At 47.2% G+C, this 23,505-nt stretch overlaps 1 protein-coding gene across 5 annotated transcripts in view; it reads right to left on the reverse strand.

The window, feature by feature from the left end:
• LOC116545590 (whirlin) overlaps positions 1 to 11,080 on the reverse strand; it is a 104,768-nt gene extending 93,688 nt beyond the window's left edge. For 3 of the 5 annotated variants that reach the window (XM_032272130.1, XM_032272128.1, XM_032272126.1), the window contains exon 1: positions 9,910 to 11,079. In XM_032272130.1, coding sequence (XP_032128021.1) covers positions 9,910 to 10,527 — 618 coding nt within the window. In that variant the 5' untranslated portion in view covers positions 10,528 to 11,079. Of the gene's footprint in view, positions 1 to 9,909 lie in introns of all 5 variants that reach the window. The other 2 variants (XM_032272129.1, XM_032272127.1) reach the window with 1 other exon arrangement.
• Positions 11,081 to 23,505: the final 12,425 nt, after the last annotated feature.

Here is a 23,505-nt window from a genome sequence, read left to right on the forward strand (position 1 = left end):
TTGGCAATTTTGGAAAACAAAGTGATAAAAATGATACCTACCTTGCGCTTCACAGGGTTGTCACGAGGTTTGAGTTTATACACACACTGAGGACAGTGCCTGGCTCACTCTAAGCCCTCTATCAAAGGTTATTATCATACAATGAGCCACGAAGAAAAGAAAACACCAAGAAATGCATTATCTGTGTCATGAGAGAAGTGAGACAGGCCACGACACTGCACTGCGGGTGGTTCAGGAGGGAAGAGCAGGCTCCTGGGGATGGGGACAGCGGCGAGGTGAGCAGGCAGGTCCTCTGGAGAGAGTGCACTGAGGCTGAACCTGACAGGATCAGTGGGTCTTAACAGGTGCAGAGTCAAAGCCCGCTTCAGAGGGGAGTATGTTGCTTGCTTGGCCAAGAGTAGACACAACTTGGGGAACAGGGCTGCCTGCAGGTAAAGATCAGAGCATGGGCAGCCCAAACACCAGGTTGAAGAGCTTGGCCTCTGCCCTGCAGGCTCCCAGCTCAAGAGCAGGGTTGTAGGCGGGGCTCAGTTTGATGATATACATAGTTAGAGAGTGCGCCCTGTCACCAGGATGGACATCAGACCAGGGGGCTGATGAGCAAGACAGGAGACAGAAAGGCCGCTCAGGAGGCTGCTACCATTGGGCAGTGCCGGTGGCGATGGTGATGATGGGGAAGAGAGGTGTGGTCTGCAAAATGCGGGAGAGAAGTAAAGCCTGGAGAGTCCAGCCTCCCTGGGGCTGGTACAACACTCAGGTAGGAGAAAGTGGGGAAGAGGAGAAGGCGAAGGCTACTAACTTGGGAACTGTCCATGAGTTTAAGGATGAGAGAAGGTACCATGAGAAAGCAATTAAAAGATAGATGAACACACTAAAAGGAGGCACAGATCCTGTGCAGAGACAAGGCTGGAGGATGGGTGGAGATGCAGACATTTGGAGAAAGAAGAATCTGAGGGAGAGATGTACATGTATGTTGACCTTTGAAGTAGACTTAAAAATCTCAGGATAGGAAGGACCTGCAGGGAGGAGGGCTCAAGAGAGTCGGGGAAAATTTGGGAGAAATGTCTGGCTTCCTAAAGAGAAAGAGGAGGGGGCAGAAGGAGACAGACGAAGAAAAGGAAAAGGGTACACTAGGTCCAAACAGTACAAAGGATGCCACCCCTCCGTGTAGGGACAGGAGAATGGATGTGGCAGAAGGAAAATCTCCTCCCTGACTTCTGAAGTTTTCCAATCTACGTGGGAGGTTAGTTTCTGAAAGCTGGATCACGTTTCTTTTCTTAATCAGAAACCTCTTAATGAGACTTAGTATACCTTTTCAGATGTAGTTCAAATAAATTACAGGGTTTTTTTTTTTAAGTGCAGAAGCCCATGTTATCAAATCACCAATTTCACCTGCATTAATTGCTTTAATGGGCTCTAAAAACAGCCACCTCCTTTCCCTCCTCATCAGGGCCCCTGGGGAGGCCATCAGGGAAGGCTGCTGGGGAACAAAGTTACGGATGCAGCTGATCCAGAGGACAAGCTGTCACACACTGGGTCATGCAACTGTCTGGTGTGCCACCCACAGATAATCAGAAGGGATGGTGGGGGGAGAGGGACAGAGTTCTATTCAACCACTGGGCTTTATTACTGCTATAAAGCAAAAATGCCAATGCCAAAAGCCAAATAGGAGCAATTACATTTTTAAAGAAACTCTGTCTACATGGGGATATTGACTACATTTAGTAAATGACTCTGCAATTCAAACAGCTACAGTGGATCACAAGGGCCCTGAGTTCAGTATTTTCTTCCAATAGTGCCTAAAAAAAAATCCAACCAAACAAACAAAAAAAAATCTAAGTAGGCATAACAGAAGACTTTCAAAGATAAGTGAATGCAGTCCATACCATTTTTCATTACAATGCTTGCAGGGGGACCTCCACTGCCAGGTTTTCCAGACTTTTGATGTTCGACATCAACAATGACCTGTTTGTGAGGACTATGAGCCAGGTTTGGTGGTGGGACATCTGAGTAACAGAAAGGTAAAGGGACCTGCCCAAGGTCACAACCAAGTTACACTGTCAGATGAACCCACGTCCATCTCCAAAATCCATCTCTAACCTCTTGGGTACATACCTCCCTTACTCAGCTGACCTTGCAGAAGTGGAATCTTGCTACAAAATAGTTAAGGACAGGGACAAGAAGGGTCCACCTCTCTGGTCAAGTCTTTATGGGCATAAACAGTGTTGGGGGTAGAGGAATCCTAAAGGAAGACAGTGCTTCCCAAACCTTAGCAGGATTAAGGCTTGCCTGGGGAGCTTGTTAATTCTTAAGCAAGCTAACATTGTAAATTACACTTCTAAGGCTCCAACACCTGGGTATTTGCAAACATCTTTTTTTTTTTTTAAATACCATTTTACTCTGTACTTCCCTGCAGCCTACAGCTTTAGAATCCAGGAAAGAGGACATTTGGGGACTTGTTTGTGGAAGGCTGATATATTTGCTTTGCATTCAAAGTTGAGAGGATGCTAATATTAGGAAACTCAGGTAGAGAGAAAAAATCACGATGAAATTGGTTGCTAACTGAAGCAAAGCCACAGCCAGTTTAGCAAAAGGAACACAAATTCTCAATTGGGGAAGGAAGCAAAGGTGCTGGGATTAAAAAAGGAAGAAAAAATAAATCCATTTATGCATACCCAGAGAATAAAGCAGCTTTTAAGAATACATGCGGCTACTGGAAACTTGGCCTTCACCCAAAATGCTGGGCTTCTAGAAACCTGAACGGTTTTTGTTTTTTCAAAAGAAAGAAAGAAAGAGACCCAAAAGCCAGAAGATATATCTCACCCAAAATTGGTTCATTGATTGCTTCAGAATGCATAAATGATTCTATTTTGGAATCACTGACACAATCAGGCTGCTGAAATAACCCACTTCTGGGGATGTGGTTTGAAAATTAAGAGCAAAGTGACAAATGAACCAGCTGAAAGGGTTTTGTACCATGGATCTGGGCTTCAGGGGATGAGAAAAGCCACTGAGTATCCAGGCACAGACCACTTTTTTTTTTAAAGGCCTTACACTCAAATAGCAGAGAGTTCTAAATGTAGTCACATCTAGTAGTCATTTGACCCCCACAGCCACCCAGGAAGGAGGCAGGTGGGAGGTAGCTATGCCCATTTCACAGCTCCAGAGACTGAGGTTCAGAGATGTCATGTGAACTGCCCATGGCCACACAGCGTGGTGGTAACGCAAATACTGCAGTCTGTGGCTTTTTTCAATGTTTTTATCTAGCACCCACAACGTTGCCACACACCACGCCGACTTCCTTCAGATCCCCCTCTCAGAAGCTGGGGAATTCTGAACTCACTAATGCTGGATTAGGAGCAAGATCATTCCATTTATTTGGCAAATATTCATTTACTTATTAAAGCACCTACTGTGTGCCAAGAGCTGGGGATATGTGAATGAGCAAGGCAGGTCAAATCTTGGTTATCCTGAAGCAAACCTGTAATGGGGGAGGCAGACCATAAACAGACATAAAGAAATGTCCTTTTAGTAGAGACAAATGGGCTGCAGGCAATTAAAGCCAGGTCAAAGGATAGAGGAGTGGGCAGGTGGGGTGCTACCTCACAGAGGGTGGCAGGGATGCAGAAGTATGAGAACGTCATTGCGCTTTAAATGCTGGGTGACCTGTGGCCACGGATGGGTCTATATCCCCCAAGGACAGAGGTCACGTCCTGTTCATCTCTGATGTCCAAGTATCAGCCACAGGGCTGTGTGTGGTAAGCACTGCTCAGAGAATGTGTGGTCGCATGGCTCTACCCAATGATGGAACAGGCTGAAATACACCACTCTCCCTTGATATGTAAGTCTCAGACTCCTTCACCTAGTAAAGAGAAGTTTCTGGGTGGTTCTTTTTCTTTCTTTCTTTCTTTTTTGTTTTTTTGAGATAGAATCTCACTCTGACACCAGGCTGAAGTGCAGTGGCACAATCTCTGCTCACTGCAACCTCTGCCTCCCAGTTCAAGTGATTCTTCCACCTCAGCCTCCCAAGTAGCTGGGACTACAGGCACATGCCACCACGCCTGGCTAATTTTTGTATTTTTTTTAGTAGAGACAGGGTTTCACCATGTTGGTCAGGATGGTCACGATCTCTTGACCTCATGATCCGCCCACCTTGGCCTCCCAAAGTGCTGGGATTACAGGTGTGGGCCACCACGTCCAGCTAATTTTTGTATTTTTAATAGAGACAGGGTTTCACCATGTTGGTCAGGCTGGTCTCGAACTTTTGACCTTGTGATCTGCCCGCCTTGGCCTCCCAAAGTCCTGGGATTACAGGCGTGAGCCACCGTGCCCGGCCTCGGGGTGGTTAAAAGGCCCCCAAATGTCAAACACAACATGTGACATCTGCCATGCTTTCTAGTAGGTGGACTGGCTGGTGTTCTCTTCCAGGAGACTGACTACAAAACCTTTGGGCTGGGTTCCAGGCAGGGAGGCCACTTGGTTCCCAATTCCAATGCGGACCTTGAGCTCCCCTGTTCCATGTCCTTGAGCATGACCCTTCTTACCTGCCTGCCTCCCCTGGGGAAGAGGAAAGGGAAGAGGAAGGACAGAGCACCCAGCACATAGTAGGTACTCATTAATGGCAGTCTCCCCTGTTCCCAACAGGCTTCCACTAAAGCAAGGTTACAGTGCAAGTGCAATGTAAATGACATACTTTAGGTGACAATGATGTGTCAACGCAGGATCATCAATTGTTGATAATGGGGGAGGCTAGCATGTGTCTAGCGTTTGGGAAATCTCTGTATCTTCTGCTCAATTTTGCTGTGAACCTAAAACCGCTCTAAAAAAGACAGTCTATTGAAAAATAAATAAATAACCACAAGTGCACTGGCCCCATGGTGCTGCTTCCTGCAGCTGACACCAGGAACGCACGGAAAAAGAATGGAGAGAGCATTTGATTCCTATTCTCAGTACCCTTCCGCTTGCCAGGCTTTAAAAGTAAAAGGCCAATGTTAGCAGCACAAAAATCTTAAAAATCACCCCTACCTTGGGGCACAATTAGAAGTCTGTGTGAGTTAAGAGTTAATATCAGATTCTTCCTCAGGAGTTTAAAAAAGAAAAAAGGTCAGTTTTGAAAGATCTGCATTTCAGCCTCCAGCTACCCCCAGCCATTTAAGGTCATTCTTTCAAATCAGATTCTCTGGTCCTGGCTGAGGATTACTCTGGGGTCCCTGAGAAGTGTAAACTCAAAGCTTCTCTTCCAGGTCATAAAAGAGCCTTGCTAGAAATCACCAGTTGGAGCCTAATCTCCTAAGAACGCCTGCTTCAGTGCAAAGCCCTGTGCAGGATGGAGGGGGGATTATGACTCTGAGGAGACTGTACATGTGCTTCAAGCTTGAGCAGACAGGCACACGAGCGAGGGGCTGCAGCTACTCACAGGTGCGGGCCGGCTGTGTACTGCGGGTGCGGCTGACAGCAGGCACACACACAATCCCATTGGTTGGTGCAGGGGGAAGGGTTAAAGGATCACACTTATCTTTGCAGCTCCATCCAAATGATGAATCAATGGCAAGTAATAAACAACACTGGGTTTATCAGCAGAGGGAAATGACAGGAAAACAAGACACTAGTGCTGGTGTGGTTCTCTATCTCTTTCATGTCCAGCTTCAAGTCAGGAGGAAAGAGTCTTCTATAAAAACACTGATTCTTTTTTATTTTTAAAGGGCATTCTCTTCCACCCTACAAAATGCTTTTTTGATTTAAACAGATGAAAAAGGATTTAGTCCTACCTAGGCATCATCATTTTCTAAAACCTTGAGTGTCAGCTTGAGCCAGCTAAATACACAAGAAACGGAGTCTCTCAATGTACTGCATCACACTCTGGATATGCAGCGGCCGCGAATCTACTCAATAATGGGCTTATTAATAAGTGAGCTATTCCACATGTCACTGCTGGCAGGACTCACAGGACCCAAGCGTGAAAGCAGGGCCAGGGGAAAGTCTGCGCACGCCGTGGTGCCATGGTTTCCAAATTGGAACACAGGAACGAGACCAGGGGGAGAACCGACATTTCAGACACAGAGTTGGAAGTGGTAATAATTTGTAATGGCTTCAGCTAACCATGCACAATGGAAAAAGGACAATTGTGTCGTTCAGAACGTACTGGACCAAATATAATGTCTTTTATTAATATGGACAGATTCTTTTCAGGCTATTATGCAAAGGGAGGGAGGGTGTGATCATTCTAATTAAAGTACCAGCAACATTTTTTAACTTCTGGAATATTTCAAATTCTAATATGCTCCTTGAATTTGCCCATGGGGGTGCTGAGGCCATAAGGAAGCTATTTATTTTTTATTGAGATAAAACACACACACATACGCATATCCCAGCAGTACCTGGATACCCTGTGTTCTGCTACCCACACAACCAGGGGATTCAGAAAGCAAGTGAGCAAGTGAATTTGATTTTGAATGCTCCCAGGGCAGCGCTATTTGTGCCAGAATCCTATTGTTTCCTCATTTGCTCTGGAATAGCACCAGGGTTGGTGTTCATGGGTCAAGAGACAGCAGTCAAGCTCCCGTCAGTACGGTGTATAACCCATCAATTTCCTGATTTAGTAGGCTGCCACACAAGAGTGCCAAGATTCTCATCTCCCAATCCTTAGCCAACTTTCCTGATTCTGCCTTAAATGAAAGCAATTTCAAAAGAACAAGAAAACATCAGATTAGACATTCTAAATGCCTCTGTGTAGCACATACCAAGCAAATCACATCTAAGCTGGAAGGGATTTGGACAGCTCCTGGCCCATCCATCCTGGAATACAGAGACGGGCAATGACTTGCCCAAGGTCACATAGCAAGTGTGCTGCAGGGCCTAAGGCAGCATCCCTGGTCTGTGGACTCTTTGGCCAACTTATCAAGCACATCTGGCTGAAAACCTTTGAAAGATCTACTTTTTTATTATTATGAGTCTGGCTCCTGTTCATTCAAGATACCGATTTTTTTTTTTCAAAAATCAAACATTTCAACATAATTTCAAATAGTAAATGGGTTTGCCTTATCTGGACCTGTCACTGCTGATTTCACAAATGGGTTTCAAGAGAGGGATGGAGGCCCCAATGGATATAGGATCAAATCCTCACTGAACTGCTTCAGGTAATAATGGATGCTTGATTTATCAGAAAGAGAAGTGGAAAAAACTTTGCTCGACCCACTCTTTAAAAGCTGCAACACTCCCTTTTCATAAACTTTTAGGTAACTTGATTCCTAAAAATTTAATTTTTAACACACACTCACTCACTCACTCTCTCTCAATCTCTCTGTTTGGGAAGCCCAGAAGATCTCCTCCCCCTCATCCCACCTTCCATCGCAGGAAAACAAAGATTGTTAAGATTAAAAACACATCTACTAAATGCAGTGTGGTATCTTAGAACAAAATAAGGATGTAGGCAGAAAAACTGGTGAAATTTGAATAAAGTCTGAAGTCCAGTTAACGGTAATGTACCTTTACCATAAAATCCCCGACACGGTGACTTGCAGCACTGCAGTTTACAAATAACGGATCCCCGTAGAGAAATCCTGGTTAAGCGCAGTCTCTGCCTAGTAGAAAAGCTGAGGCCTCTTTTGGCTTTCACTTAAGGGACTTTTCGCTCTTAATGTTGTGGAAATGTGTCAACGGTTCTCCAGGCGGTCTTTTAAACTGTCCCTGAAACTACACAAGGAGTGCCCTGGAGTGCCCTGGCCTCAGGGACTAAGTTCCGCCTCCTCCGTTTTAAATTCCACCCACCAAAGAAAAGTCTGTCCTCTTTCCCCGTGGAGTGTTAATGTAACACAAAGCAGCTGTCCATGTTGCCTGTTGTTTCTGAAGGGTCCAAAGGGGTCCATGGCAGGCAGGTTATGTGTCCCATCATGGCTTGAAGAAGGGTGACCCTGGGGCAAGAGCTCATTTTGCCAGTGCAGCCACCTCTGATGGGAAAATGACAGTCAGACATAGAGCCGCTGGGCTCGCACAGCCTCCTGCGCCACAGGCTCCCACACTTCAAGGACAGCCCTGCTCCTATCGACCTCTCCCTTGCCAGCATGGGCTCATTCTCAGGCTTCAAAAACTATCACATGGAGAGTTTCGGTTTTACTCTGGAAGCAGCAAGAGTAAATAAACGAGCTAAAGGCCAGTGCTGCTCTGAGCCACAGTTTAACAGCACCATGGTATTGTTGAGGGAGGTTCAGAGAGAAGATCTGGAGCCGGATCAACGAAGTGGTGGAGGGGTGGAGGCAGGGGTGGCAGGCGGGGAGCACTGCTGGTAAACTGAAACTCACAGCCAAGCAGCTTGACCCTTATGGCACGGCTGAGTCAGGGGTGCAAATTGAAGGGACAGTCTGTGTTTTGTGGGCCCAAGGTAACTTACAGCCTTTCTAAAGCCTATCACCTTATCACCCTGCGACTGTTAAGTTACCCAAGTCTTTTTAAATTGCCACTTAAATTGAATCCACATTTATAAATGACCATTTGCATCAAGTATCTTTAGTGCATAAATTTATCATCTGGGAACTCCAGATCTTTTTGGGCCAAGGCTAATGGACTACTTCTGCATACATACATGGAATGCTCAACAAAGGGAAAAGGCTGACATGGGGGAAGAGGAATTGTTGCATGGAAACTCAAAATGAGCTTCACCCACTGCACCCTGGAGCAGTATAAACCGATTGGCCTTTTTCCAGAAGCTGCAAGGAAGTTTCCGAAAGCCTCAAGGGGTTGATGGGCTGGGAAGCAAATGAGGGAAGCCAACATCAGGTGCACAGCCAGAGCGCCAGCTCAAGACTCACCTGGAGACAGGTCACTGAACGACACTCAGGAGGATGTAACCGTGGCCTGTGCTGCCTAGGAGCTCCCCAGTAGCCAGCAGGCCCTCAGCAGGAGTTCAAAACACCTACACTGGGCGGGGAGTAGGGGGTTTACAGGCCAATCCAACCCCTGAGAAGCACTTCTCTGCAGAAGCAGAGCAGGTGTTATTATCCCTTTTCCCCAAACTCTTTACTTCTTGCACATAAAGGGGGTGGGGGAAGAGGAAAGGGGGGAAAATGCCTTCAAGGGATCCTGGAATCCACCCTGGACCCAACACTACCCATCATACTCCAACTGGTTTTCAGTAGCCCTGGGCTGTGAGATCCGAAAGCACAAACACTCCTTTAAAAAGCATGATTAAATCCCTGGAAGCTTGTGATGAGGTTATTTTTCTCAATTAACAGACCGCAGAGAGGACAAATAATCTCAGGGGCTGGAGAATTTATTTTTGACATTCAGGCAGGAATCTCATTTTCAAAAAGGTTAGGGAGCACTTATCTGGTCCAGTGGCACCATCTTCCAAGTGGAGAACAAGGGGTCCTGAGAGGGCAAGTGACTTGTTCCAGGATACACAGCCCGGTCCACAAACAGCGGGGTCAAGCCAGAGCGCTGTGGATCACACAAACGGCCTCTTCAGGCCACTTAAGAGCTAACAAAACTTTCTTTCAGGGGAAAAAACCTACAGAATGGCAGCAGCAAAGGCCACCTAATGATGCCACGCAGACCTTTTCTCTCTTTTAATGCTCACACGAATCCACAGCCCTTTTCACACACTGTAACCATACATTTGCTCAAGTATTTCATACTATCACCAGCAGTAGCCTTTAAGCCTCACGAAGGCAAGGGCCATGTCTGTTGTGCATCACTACATTCCCAGTGCCTGACAGCTATTTGCTCTGCAAGCTATATATTCCTGTTTTAAAGTATTAAAAAAAAAAAAAAAAAAAGAAAAAAAAGAAACAAATGTTCTCCACAGCCCAGAAAGGCCAAGTGATTTGCCTAAGGACACACAGCACGTAGTTACTGAAGAAGCTGTGCCACCCTGTCCATACTCTGCCCATACTCCTCTCCAAACCACAGCCTTACCTTGACGGCCTCTGCGTGGGTCACCCGGGCCAGGGATTTGTCGTTGACGCGCAGAATCTGGTCCCCGACACGCAATCCTTCCTTCTCAGCTAGAGATTCTGGTTCCACGAGCGACACGTAGATGCCCACGCCGTGCTCCGAGCCCCCACGGATGCTGAAGCCCAAGCCCTCGTGGGCCTTGGCACGCCGCAAACTCACCAGGCGCACCTCCCCGGGCCCAGCGCCGTCGGGGCCACCCCAGGCTGGCTGCCTGTAGGGGGTGGTGGCGGGCAGGTAGAGGCCCTCGGCCGTGTACTGGTCGAAGAGCAGCTGGTCGGAGCGCGGGATGACCAGACGCAGCATGGGCAGCAGGCGCCGCTTGACGGGGCTGTCCAGCAGCACGCGCAGGGTGCGCACCAGGTCGAAGACGTTGCGGCGCGCGTGGTACGCGTTCAGGCAGTGCGTGAACTGCTCCCGCTCCGCCTCGCTCAGCAGCGCGGTCAGCGCCTGGTGCAGCTGGCGCACGTTGGCAGACAGCAGCCGCAGCCCCGCGCCCCCGCCGCCGCCCGCCCCGGCCGCCGAGCCCAGCGAGCCGGTGGAGGACGAGCTCACCGACAGGCCGTCCAGCGGCGCGTTCATCTCCCCGCTGAGGCCCGGCCAGGCTCGGGGCGCGCGCCGGGGGGAGGAGGGTGGCGCTGCCCTCGCGGGCACCGGCACGACAGCTGGATCCCCGGGAGCGCGGAGACGACGGCTGGAGCCCGGGTTTGGGGAGCACGGGCACAGTGGCTGGATCCTAGGGGATCGCGGAGACCGCTGCTAGAGTCCGGAGGCGCGAAGACGGCGGGGGTCGCGAACCTGGAATCTGCTGGGGAACGCGCAGACGTCGGCGGGTTCCTGGGCCACGCGGCAGTTGGCTGCTGGGGCCCGGAGGTCGCGGAGACTGCGGCTGGAGTCCGGGGGGCGCGGAGTCAGCAGCTACATCCCGGAGGGCACGGAGACCACGGGTGGCTGGAGTCGGGGGGCGCCGCCAAGCTGACCTGACCGCCCCGTCACACCATGCCCGGGGCTCCCCCAGCCGGGCCGCCCGTTCCTCACGGGCTGGGGGACCCCAAAGTCAGAAGTTGGGGCGGGGGGCGCTCTAGTCCCAGAGCAGTCCGGGGAGTCGTAGGCGGTGGAGCCGCGCTGGCGTCCGGCAAGGGGTGCGCGGCATGTCCGGGGCAGCCCCCGGGGGCCTCCGCGCCCCTGCACCGCCCGGGCGCAGACACAGCCGAGCGGCCGCGAGCCGAGACTTTGCGAACTGTTGAGCCGCCGGGCCGAGTCTTCCAGCGAGTTCCGACGCCGCCGCGCCGCGCGCCCGGCCGGGCCCCGCCCCCGCCCCTCCTCCTGCCCGCCCCCTCCCCCCGGGCTCCTCAGGAAATGACGTCCCGCCTGGTGCGCCTGGCCGTTGCCTGGAGACGGGGTGAAACAGTCCAGCCCCAGGGAAGAAAGGGGCGAACGCCGGGGTAGGGGCGGGAGGAGCCCCCGCGTCCCCGATCCCACGGGCAGAGCGGGGAGCGGGGCTCAAAAAAACAGCGCTTTTCGGCGGTGGCAGCGAGCGCCGGCACCGGGATGGCTTTGGAGCAATTAGCTCGCTAATTCACAATTAGGGGGACACCGCCAAGTTTGTGTTTGTTTGGTTTTTGCTTCTAAAATATTGGGCACCTCGGTCTCGGTTTTCTTCCTTACAATGTGGCGCCCCCTCCTGCACGCGCACTGCCACGACAAGTTCAGGGGTTTAGGTGGACGGTCGTCGGCCACCTACTGTGTGCAAGAGACGAATACAAGCGCAGACTGCTGTCCGCCAACTCCGTGGCGGGGACGGGTCAGACTGGCCGTCTTCCCAGTCTCCAGTGCGAGGGAAAAGCCACTTTCAGAAATATTATATAAAGTGTGCACCCCACGCTCGCGCGCGCACACATACAAATGGGTGCATACAAAACTGCTGAAATCTGAGTAAGGTGGGTGGATTGTATCAATGTCAATGTCATCGTCTCAACATCGGGGGAAACTCGGTGAAGGGAAACATGGGATGTCTGTGTATTATTTCTTACAACTGCATTTGGATCTACAATCTCAAAATAGAAATTTAAAATAAACATATTTGAAGTGGCTTGGAGAAAAAAAACTCTTCTATGCTCTCCTATCCCTAGGCAAAATGGGAAAATATACCCAGGCGTGACCTGGAGTCTGTTGTCACCCACCCAATCCCCCAGAAACGATCTAAGTAAAAGCTCTGTGCTTTTATTCAAAGGGGGAGCTTCACAGTGCTACACACACACACACACACACACACACGCACACACACACACACCCCTACCTCACACACATCCCTTCCAACATGAACTCCCTCTCCTAAACTACTCTCCTATATATTTTTCCTAAAACTCTTCCAGAATTTCCATTGCAGAGCCAGCTGACTTCCATCCAGGGTAGGGCAAGACGGAGGATCACCTGGAGGAGTTGGTTTGTGCTGGACCCAGAAGGATAGAGCATTCCTTTATTCATTCGTTTGTTTATTTATTTATTTATTTATTTGGTTACTCTTCATTCAATGTTTTTAAAGCATCTGTTCTGTGCTGAGTCATGTGCTAGGTACTGGAGACCCAGGGGAGAAAGATCAAATAAATAGGTTGAAAAACAGTGTGATAAGTGTTGTAATGGCTGTGGGAACCCAGGTTTAGGAGAGGAGAATATGGTAAGGACTTCATGGAAGAGGTGATACCTGAATGACGAACCCCTAACAAGAACGGAAAGATTCTCAACGCTGTTGACTTAATGCATTGAGGCTAGGAACGGAAGCTGTATTTTCCCTAAAGATCTTCGAATTTTTACTTCCCTAAAACAGACATGGGTTAAATTAATACTCAATAAACAGATTTAACAGTGTGTCTGAGGAAGATTTTTTTAAAGTAGCCAATTAGGCTACCTTTGGACATCCGTCTTACAGCTCTAAGTTTAGCAGTTAATAGTGGATATCCTTATTCCTCCTTGGTAACTGATGTTGAAGCCTTTCATGCGACTAAACCAAGATGTTTAAGAAAAAAAAAAAATCAATCTTCTCCACCCCAAAGATGTATTAATGATATACCTCAAAACACCACCAAGTAGGGCTTGATTGTATGCCGTTCAGGTTTCCCGCTAATGTATTTCATGCTCAGCTTTCACTTAGTTTGTGTTTTAATTATAATTACTGTGATTGGCTTGATAAATGCATCCCAGGAGCTAAGATCCCCAGTCCCAACGTTTTATTTCTGTGCAAAGGATGTTTTCGAGAAGGTGTTTTGCTTCAGGCAGCAGAAACTAGGCTCCATGCAATCTTAGTATAAAAAGAAACACTTTCTTCTGCAAACATCAGAGACCATCTGAGATGCTATGCTATTGTTTAGTTTCATAGAGGATGGTTTGGGAGGGCAGATGATAGAAAAAGAAATCGTTGGAGTTTCTTCCATCTATCTTGCATAACCACCTTAGTATCATTTTGCAGTGTGTCCCCTCAGGTGAGAGGAAGTGTGTAACTATGCTCAGACCTCCAGAATCCTATTTTATGTGTGAAGATATGTTTGTCATTCAGAAATAAGCTCTTGGAAACCCAAATGCCCCGGCTTCTGAGGGCTGCCGCACTGCAAGACCTGGAAAAACCCTGAGTACACAACTTGGCCTTGGTTGCATACTGCCCTCTTCAGAGGGAAAATATTATTCTCCCATGCGTGCAGCAGGCTTCCGTTTGCTTTCTTCACCAAAGGCAGTTTTAACTGTTCATGAATATTCCCCAGCGCTGGCCAATTAATGCCCTTCCCTTAGGAATGTTCCTGGAAACTTGAACACACTGGAGCAGTTGAAAAGACAGAGGGAAGAAGAGTAACTTGTGTTGGACATTTTTCCTTCCTTCCTGCCTGCCTTCCTTCCTTCCTTCCTTCCTTCCTTCCTTCCTTCCATCTCTCCCTCTCTCTCTCTTTCTTTCTCTAGACAGGGTCTCATTCTGTCACCCAGGCTAAAGTGCAGTGGCATGATCATGGCTCACTGCAGCTTCCACCACCAGGCACAGTAATCCTCCATCTCAGCCTCCTGGTTAGCTGGCACTCCTATACCCGGCTAATTTTTTGTAGAGACAAAATTTTGCCATGGTGCCCTGACTGGTCTCGAACTCCTGGACTCAAGCAATCCATCCACATCAGCCTCCCAGAGTGCTAGGATAACAGGTGCGAGTCACCATGGCAGGCCTGAACTGTGGTTTAGTTCCTATGTGTTAGTTTTAACCAAGAAGTTGAGCTGCACTCTGGATACCAGGCAGAAAATCATGAATCCAGTCTCAGAGCTTCCCTTCAACTAGTTATGTGGCAAAGGGACTTCACCTTTGATCTGTAAAATGAGGTCCCCAAACCTCCTGCCTCCCCACAAGACAACTGTGACCTGTATGTTTCATATTCTGTGCAACAAATGGAAACATGCTGCAACTCACAGAGTACCATATAGTGTGAGTGATTTTCCTCTTCCTTACGGCAATCTTAAAAAGCCTTTTGCTATTACGTATTTCATAGTCACTGGCGGTGTCTCTCTTTTCCTTTTATCCTCTGGAATGTACCATTAAAAGCAATGGAGATGGATTTGAAATGGGACATACAGAAAAATAAAGCTAATGTTTATTGAGTGTCAAACTGTTTTAAACACTTGTATTTTAACTCATTCTATCCTCCCACTACTCTGTAAGGGAGATACCATCACCATCACCACCATCATCATCATCATGCTCCTGGTAAAATAGACAGGACATTGAGACATAGAGAAATAACCATACCCAAGTTTATAGAAGTCGTGAATGGAAGTGTTGGAATTTGAACCCAAACACTCTGGCTGCAGAGCTCCTATTTTGAACCCCTGTGCTGTGTGGTCCCCCCAGTGTTTGGCTCAGAAATGCTGAACTGTCTCAGTATCTCTGCTGGGGTTGGTATGAGGACCACATTTTCCCATGGATGGGAATGGTATGAGGGTCACACTTTCTCTAGAAAATGTAACTGGGGCTGAGTGTGGTGGCTCACGCCTGTAATCCCAGCACTTTGGGAGGCTGAGGTGGGTGGATCACGAGGTCAGGAGTTCAAGACCAGCCTGGCCAAGATGGTGAAACCCCGTCTCTACTAAAAATACAAAAATTAGCTGGGCATTGTGGTGCATGCCTGTAATCCCAGCTACTTGGGAGGCTGAGGCAGAAGAATCATTTGAACCCAGGAGGCGGAGGTTGCAGTGAGCTGAGATCATGCCACTAGACTCCAGCCTGGGCGACAGAGTGAGAATCCATCTCAAAAAAAAGAAAAGAAAAGAAAGAAAAAAATGTGTCTGGGAACATCAAAGGTTAAAACAAGCTACATGCAAACAATTCCTGTTTCGTAAGCTGACATTTTGTGGCGACAGGAACGAACAGGGGTTTAGTCAAGAAGATGTCATTGGGAGAGATGGAGATGGAGAGGATCTGGGGACCCCCAGGGTTCTCAGCCTGATTGCAGGAGGAGTAAGAGGCTCAAGGTTATCTGATGCTGAGTGTCATGAGGAATATTTTCCAGCTCTGGGATCCCTGGAGAAAGGACCTTAGCAACTGGAGTTACCACTTCTGCTCCAGGACCACAACGTTTCTCTTCCCTGCAATGTCAGTGGCAGTGGTATCAGCAATGAAAAGAGAAGCAGTCACTCCTATGAGTGGTAGATAATGCAGACAATATTGATGGAAGTGCAGGGAGATAAAAGAGAGGCAAGAAAAAGAACACAAAAACATCGCAAAAAGAGGAGAGATACCGGTATTTATCTTAGCCTACGTGTAATCTCCTGAGTCTGTTTCATCATCACGGAGAATCGTATGATGTTTGTGCAAGAAAGGGAGTTAGAGCACAGAGTTGATCTCCAGGTTCAAATCCCATCTCTGCTATTCACGACCTTTGTGACCTTGGGCAAATCATGGAGGGCTTTTGTACCTGAGCTCCCTTACCTCTAAAACAAGGACAATGGTGCTGTCATCTGTGTTACTGCAAATATCGATTGTGCTCTTATATACAAAGTGTTTTTCAATATGCCTTGCACATATTAGGTGCTCCTACAATGCTTGACATACATCTCAAAGCTCTTAGCACGTGAGAGCACCTCAAGGGCAAGGCCATGGCTCCTTTATCTCTCTGTGTCCAGTGCTCAGCCCAAGAATGAGCACACAGTAGATGCTCAATAATAATTTGCTGAATGGTTCCTTAGACTCCTCCCTCTCCCACTCTTGTGTTACACATGGGACACGCAGGGGCCAGAGAAGGTTGCTGTCTTGCCCATAGCACTGCCAGTAGACCGTGGTGCCTGTCCCAGGCTTTTTCCTAAAGGAAAATATATTGAGTGATTGCAGTGAGCTAAGCGCTCTATAGGCATTGTTGCTTTTAATCCCCAGGATCCTTTGAAAATAATATTGTTTCCTTCACTATACAGATGAGGAAACTGAGTGTCCAAGCTATGAGTTGGTTCTCAAAAGTCTATTCTCTGACTGCATCTTATGGTAACACAGGTAGAATCGATGCCAATTTCTCTTATACAGCTTTGGAAGGAATAGCAGACTATTATGATAGCAAAACTAAATTGCAGGGAGCTGATTTGTGGGCTGGAAAGAGGCAGAACAGTGGAGGCGACATTATCATGCATGCTGTGCTGTAATCCGATTGCTACGAAGTCTGTTAAGAGCTTCTTAAATCAGGGGATTAGGTATTGGTTACACTGGGACACTCACACCAACACCAGCTCGGTTCTGATTAGAGATGCCCTTAGCAAAATCATTCTTGCCATGTACACATCAGCATGGTTCACTGAAGCATCCATTCATGCACTCACTCCATTCATTCATTCAGAAGGTACTTAGGTCCTTCTGCTCTGCCAGACTACATTCCGGGGATTCAGCAGGAGGAGCAAGACCACCATGGTCCCTGCCCTCCTGGAGCTGACGGTCAGGAGCTGTGTCATTGTGTGCATCAAATGTGATGATGAGTGGCTGGATGCAAGCATTGTGAGGTGTGAGGTGAGGGTTCCAGGCAAGGCTTCCCAGCTGGCATCCTCTAATCTGAGCCTCAGCTTCCCACCCATTTCAGCATCAGAGCACCATGGTCAGTACTGCAGATGGACTTGGTCAAATAATCCCTGCTTACTAACATTGGAGGAATCACATCATCTCTCTGAGCCTCAGTTTTTTCATCTATTAAAAAAAACAGCAAAATGGTGAAATCCTGTCTCTACTAAAAATAAGAAAATTAGCCGGGCGTGGTGGCATGTGCCTGAAATCCCAGCTACTCAAGAGGCTGAGGCAGGAGAATCGCTTGAATCAGGGGGTTGGAGGTTGCAGTGAGCCAAGATTGCTCCATTGCCCTCCAGCCTGGTGACAGAGCGAGACTCTGTCTCAAAAAAAAAAAGCAGGTGGGGAGTGGCTGGAAGTTTAGTGAAGAGAACTCATGTAAAGCACATTGTACAGTGGCTTGGAACTGTGCAATGGAAACAGAAAGATGGAACAAGGGGCAGCTCTGGGCTGGTTATAAGTACAATACGTTGAAAAATTTGCTCCTTTGCTTTGCCTATTTATATAGCTCCCATCAAGCTTTTTATTTAATAGTGAGGTGTCTCACTTTCCATGGAATTGCCTCATTTTCTCACTGCTCCTTAAGGAAGCTTTTTGCTTGGTTTTGTTTTTAACTTTAGTCTTCGGGGCATTGTGAAAATGTAATGTGGGACCCTCTGGATACGGTTGGTCAAGTTCCTTCTCTCCAGCCTCAGTCTTTCCATTTGTACAATGAGGGGATTGGAGGTGGTGGTCTGCAGCCCTCTCTAGCTAAGGATTATGTTTTTGTTTCTGTAGCAGAGGAGGAGGTAGGGGAAAGGAAGAAGAGAGGGACAGGGGGTGGAGTGGTGGGGTGTGAAACATTTTCTGGGAGTTCTGGGCTGATGCAAATAGAGAATTCTGTCCCTGGCTCCACAGCTGACTGATGACTCTTCCTCTGACTGGTTTGGAGCTCCTAATGTCTCTTTGTCTCTGGGTTCCAAATAGCAGCTAATGGTCCGAGCTGCCTTTCAGCCAGCTTTGTGATTTTTGCTTTTGACTTTGACCATCTTCGAAGACACTCAGCAGACATTGCTATTACATTTACAGGGCCCAGCTTGCCCAACTACTTGGCAAATTGTGTCAAAGAATCTATAACTGTTACAGAAGAATGCTTTCTGTCTGCATTCTTCTTTATTCCTTGGAAATATAATACTCTCATTGACCTTCTGTGAAGGTCACAGTAAATGGAGTTTCAGCATCCTAAAATTATAGTCTTTTTTTAAAGCCAGGTGGAACCTTAAAGATCTATTCACCTTTTTCATTCAACAGTTTATCAAGTGCCTACTATGTGCCAGGCACTGTGTGTGGGCTGAAAGAGCTGAACTCTAGTTCTTGTTCTCATGGCTCTCGTCTAAGTGGTAGTAACATATAAAGAACAATACTGGCTATGTGCTGTAATACAGTGTATCAGTCACCTAAAGCTATGTAACAAATTGTTACTCACTTGACTGCCTAAACGATATGCATTTATTACATCACAGTTTCCATGAGTTAGGAGTCAGGGCATGGGTTAGCTGCTTCCTCTGCTCAGGATCTCGCAGGGCTGCAATCAAGGTGTTGGCAGGGCTAGGTTCTCATCTGAAATCTTCACTTGGGGATGATCCACTTCCAAGCTCATGCATTCGATGGCAGAGTCCATCTCTGTGACAGTATGACTGAGGGCTCACCTTTTTCCCGGCTGTTGGCTGGAGGCCACTCTCTATTCCAAGAAGTTATTCACAATGTTTTGCCATGTGGTCCGCACATGTTAGTTGACTCCTTGAAAGGTACAAGGGGGTCTCTCTCTCTAGTCTGCTAAGATAATACCTTATACAACATCCTGCAATCACAGGAACAACATCCCATTGTCTTTGCCACATAAAGTAACCTAAGCAAGGGAGGGCCTTCGTATCACCTTTACCGCATTCTATGGGTTAGAAGCCTGTCTGCCTACACTGAAGGGGAGGAGAACATACATGGGTGTGACTCACTGGGCTGGGGGTCCCCTTAGGGTGTGTCTATCATGCAGAAAATGTCACAGACACACATTTTTTGTGTGTCTATCACACAGAAAATGTCCAAGTATAGCAAGTGCCCAGAGGAAGAAGCAACAGATTCTTCCAGGTGAGGTCAAAAAGACTTCCTGAGGCCTGGCCCAGTGGCTCACGCCTGTAATTCCAGCACATTGGGAGGGTGAGGCAGGTGGATCACCTGAAGTCAGTCTGGCCAACATGGTGAAACCCGGTCTCTACTTAAAGTACAAAACTTAGCCAGGCATGGTGGTGGGCATCTGTAATCTCAGCTACTCAGGAGGCTGAGGCAGGAGAATCGCTTGAATCTGGGAGGTGGAGGTTGCAGTGAGCCAAGATCTCACCTCTGCACTCCACCTGGGTGACAAGAGTGAAACTCTGTCACAAAAAAAAAAAAAAAAAAAAAAAAAAAAGGACTTCCCGAAAGAGGGAACACTTGAGTGAGTAAAGGGTCACCAGGTGGGCATAGTGGGGAGGACACTCTAGGCAGAGAAACAGCATGAACAATGACATAGAGGCAAAAAAGAATGCAGTAAGTTCAGGAAATGAAGAAAGTCCAGCGTAACCAGATGTAGCAAACACATGGCCAGAGATTTGACTGCAGAGGGGCGGATTATGACAGACATGGAATGCTGGGCTAAGCAATTTTCACCTTATCCTAAGAGCAACAGAGAACCATCCATTGGCAGGTGCAGGTTCTGATTTTTCCTGGAGGAGTATCAGGCACCTTCTCTAACAGCTCTGAAGGATTTATAGATGCACTTGTACTCCATAAAGATCCACAGTGACAGTGGCACTCCTTCAGGAGTCTGATAGACATCAGAGCTTGCTAAAAATATGTCGGAGCCACCACAGCATACCAAGACACAGACTGTTTATGATGGAAGAGGCTGTCAAAATCCACATAGGCCAATGACTGCCTTTTCTCCTCACCGCAGTTTGATGCAGGTTGGCAGGTGTGGCAGACAACAGACTCAGACAGCCTAGGGTTCAAATCCTGGTTCTGCCACTTACTGGATTGAAAGACCTTGAATGACTGACCCCTCTGGCTCTATTTCCTCAGCCATTCAATGAAGATAATAGAGGATGCAGTGAAGAGGAAATACAGTTATATATGCCAAGTACTCATTTGGCATACAGCATATGTGTTAGTTTGCTAGGGCTGTGTATTAGTCCATTCTTGCACTGCTATAAAGAAATACCTGAGGCGGGGCATGGTGGCTCACACCTGTAATCCCAGCACTTTAGGAGGCCAATGAGGCAGATTGCCTGACCTTGGGGGTTCAAGACCAGCCTGGGCAACATGGTGAAACCCTGTCTTTATAAAAATAAAAATTAAAAAATTAAAAAGAAATACCTGAGACTATTTTATAAAGCAAAGAGATTTAATTGGCTCATGATTCTGCAGGCTGTACAGGCCTTCTGGGGAGGCCTCAGGAAATTTACAATCATGGTGGAAGGCATAGAGAAAACAGGCACATCTTACATGGCTAGAGCAGGAGGGAGAGACGGGGGAAGGTGCTACACACTTCTAAACACCCAGATCTCACGAGAACTCTTATCATCAGAACAGCACCAAAGGGACGGTACTAAACCATCCGTGAAAGATTCACTCAGATGATCCAATCACCTCCCACCAGACCCCGCCTCCAACACTGGGGATTACAACTGAACATGAGACTTGGGTGGGGACACAGATCCATACCCTACTGGGCTGCCGTAATGAAATGCCACCACCTGGGTGACTTAAACGCAGACATCTATTTTTTCACAAATCTAGAGGCTTGAAGTCCAAGATCAAGGTGTCAGCAGGGTTGGTTTCTTCTGAGCACCCTCTCCTTGGTTTGCAGACAGCCTTCTCTCTGCGTCTTCACGTGGTCTTTTGCCTGTTTATGTGCCCATGTCTGTGCCCAAATTTTCTCTTCTTATAAGTCACATTGGATTAAGGCTCACCCTAAAACATCATAATTACCTCTTTAAAGCCCTTATCTCCAAATACAGTTACATTCTGAGACCCTGGGGGTTAGGACTTCCACGTATGAATATGAGGTAAGACAGGACATAATTCAGCTTATAATAGTATGTATATTCCCAACTAACGTTAGATGCTTCCTCCTCTACCCCCAATTTGTGAAAATCTTTATGTCCCAATTCCAGGCATGACTTCTCAGGCACTCCCATCCTAATTATTCTATGCAAACTAGTTTGTGTCATCGAAAACCTTCCGGAAGGACATGCATTTGCTCCTTGCTCTGTAAATGACAAAAAAATAAATAAATAACAAAAACAGCAACAACAGCCCTGGGGCTATCCTAACGCTGTTGGAACGTGCCTAAGCAATCACTTGAATAATCTTTCTCTAATGTAATCCAGTGGCAGTAATTTTCTGGAACACACCATTACAAGGGAGCAGTATGATCTCCAGGGCTTTTTGTTGTCTAATTAAAAGGCACTGTAGCAAGAAGGCGATGGCAGTTGCATTTCAGAATCACATTCCTCTGATTTTGGAGTTGGAGAAAATGAGGATTTTTTTACTGGACTGTGGGGAGGTTAGGAAGGGTGGCCGGCCCAGGGAGACTGTGGAAGCTTTTGCTGGTCATGTGGCAAAGGCTTTGTGCCACTGTTTTTTGCTTGTCAAAAAAAGCCAAGGTCACTTCACTGGCAGGGAGTCCTCTTTCTTTCTAAGTGATGGACAACGAAAGCCTGACCATGGACTGAGATGCAGGAATTTCATGGGGCGAGGGTGGCTGCTGATCCATTTTCAAAATTAACTCCTTCATCAGCACTGTCTTATTGAACATTTATTAGGTGTTAATAGTGGGCATAAAAGTAAAAATAATTGGCATTTATAAATATCTAATAGATTGCGCGTCCTTTTTTTAAAATTTTTTTTTAGAGACCGGGTTTCACCATGTTACCAGGATGATCTCGATCTCCTGACCTCGTGATCCACCCACCTTGGCCTCCCAAAGTGCTGGGATTACAGGCGTGAGCCACCACACCTGGCCAGATTGCAGGTTCTTAATGTGGGGCTTATGGCTTCAGAGCATCTGTAAAGTCTCAGAAATTATGCACCATATTTGTACATGTGTGCATATCAATGTTTCATTTTTCTAAATTCTGTAGTCCATGACCAAAAACATTAAGACCTCCTTATTCTAAATAACACTTGCTTCAATTAATTGAGCGCTTACTTTATCATATACATTATGTTCCTTTCTTTGTTTAAGACTTATATCAGTTCTCCAAGATTTCTGTATCATCCCCGTTCAACAGATGAGGAAACTGAGGCTGGGAGGCTAAGCTTTTAAAAGGCAAAACTTGAGTTTCATCCATTCATACAACAAACTTTTATTGAATATCCCTGCTCTAAAAGGACAGTTAGGCAACTGCAATAGAACGAGGTGGGTGCTCCAATAGAGGAAGGCAGATGGGGCAGGGAGGGGGCACCTGACCCAACAAAGAGGCTGGAAGTCAGGAAGGCTTCCTGGAGGAGTGAATGCCTGCACTGAGTCTTAAGGACAAGGCAGGTAAAAGAGCTGGGAAGGGGACTCCAGAAGTGAAGACTAACACACGTCTGGGAGTGTGCCAGTTCAAGAAGGGGGAGAAACACAGATCTGACCAAGGTCACTTTTTTTCTGGCAGTAACCTTATTCAACCAATAAACCTCGGAAACAATACTCAGCCTCACTTGTGATCAGAGAGTTGCAAGTTAAAACAACATTGAGATACCATTTCGCACATACCAGACTGGCAGAATCAAAATAACTGACATTACCAAGTATTGGCAAGGCTGTGGTGCAAAAAGAATGTGCTTATGGGGCAGGTGGGAGTGGAAATTGGCACGACCGCTGTGGAGAGCTGCTTGGCAGTATCTAGTAGACTTGAAAAATGCCAACTCTAGACCTGGCAGCTCTGTATCTTGGTATATTTCCTGGAGGAAACTCTTACACATTTGTACCAGACATGGGTCCATTGGTTTCTGCTATGTAACAAACCATCCCAAAAAGCAGTGTCTTCAACAACCATCACTGGTTTAGCTCACACTTCTGTGGGCCAGCTGGGCTCTTTCATGGGTCCGCAGTCAGTTGGAGGCTCAGCTGGGAGCTCAATGATCTAGGAGGCCCTTACTCACTTGCCTGTCAGTTCTCTGGCAATTGGCTGGGGCTACAGGAGCAACTGGCCCACACATCCCTTGTCATCCAATTCCATGTCACAGTTAACACTTTTGCCTGGAAGATAGGAGATGCCTTGAATAAATGGGAGCTGGAATCACACTTTCTGCAGGATGAACTGATAACATGAATTAGAAAAAGGGAAACTTCAATTGCTTTTCTTTTCTTTGTAACAGCTTTATTGGAGTATTATTCATGTACCATACAATTTACTCACTTAAAGTATATAGTTCTGTGGTTTTTCGATATATTCACAGTTGTGCAATTTTAGAACATTTTCATCACCCCA

This window comes from Sapajus apella, unplaced genomic scaffold (genome assembly GCF_009761245.1).
Source record: "Sapajus apella isolate SASKATOON/1434 unplaced genomic scaffold, GSC_monkey_1.0 scaffold295, whole genome shotgun sequence".
In the NCBI taxonomy this organism is placed as follows: Eukaryota; Metazoa; Chordata; class Mammalia; order Primates; family Cebidae; genus Sapajus; species Sapajus apella.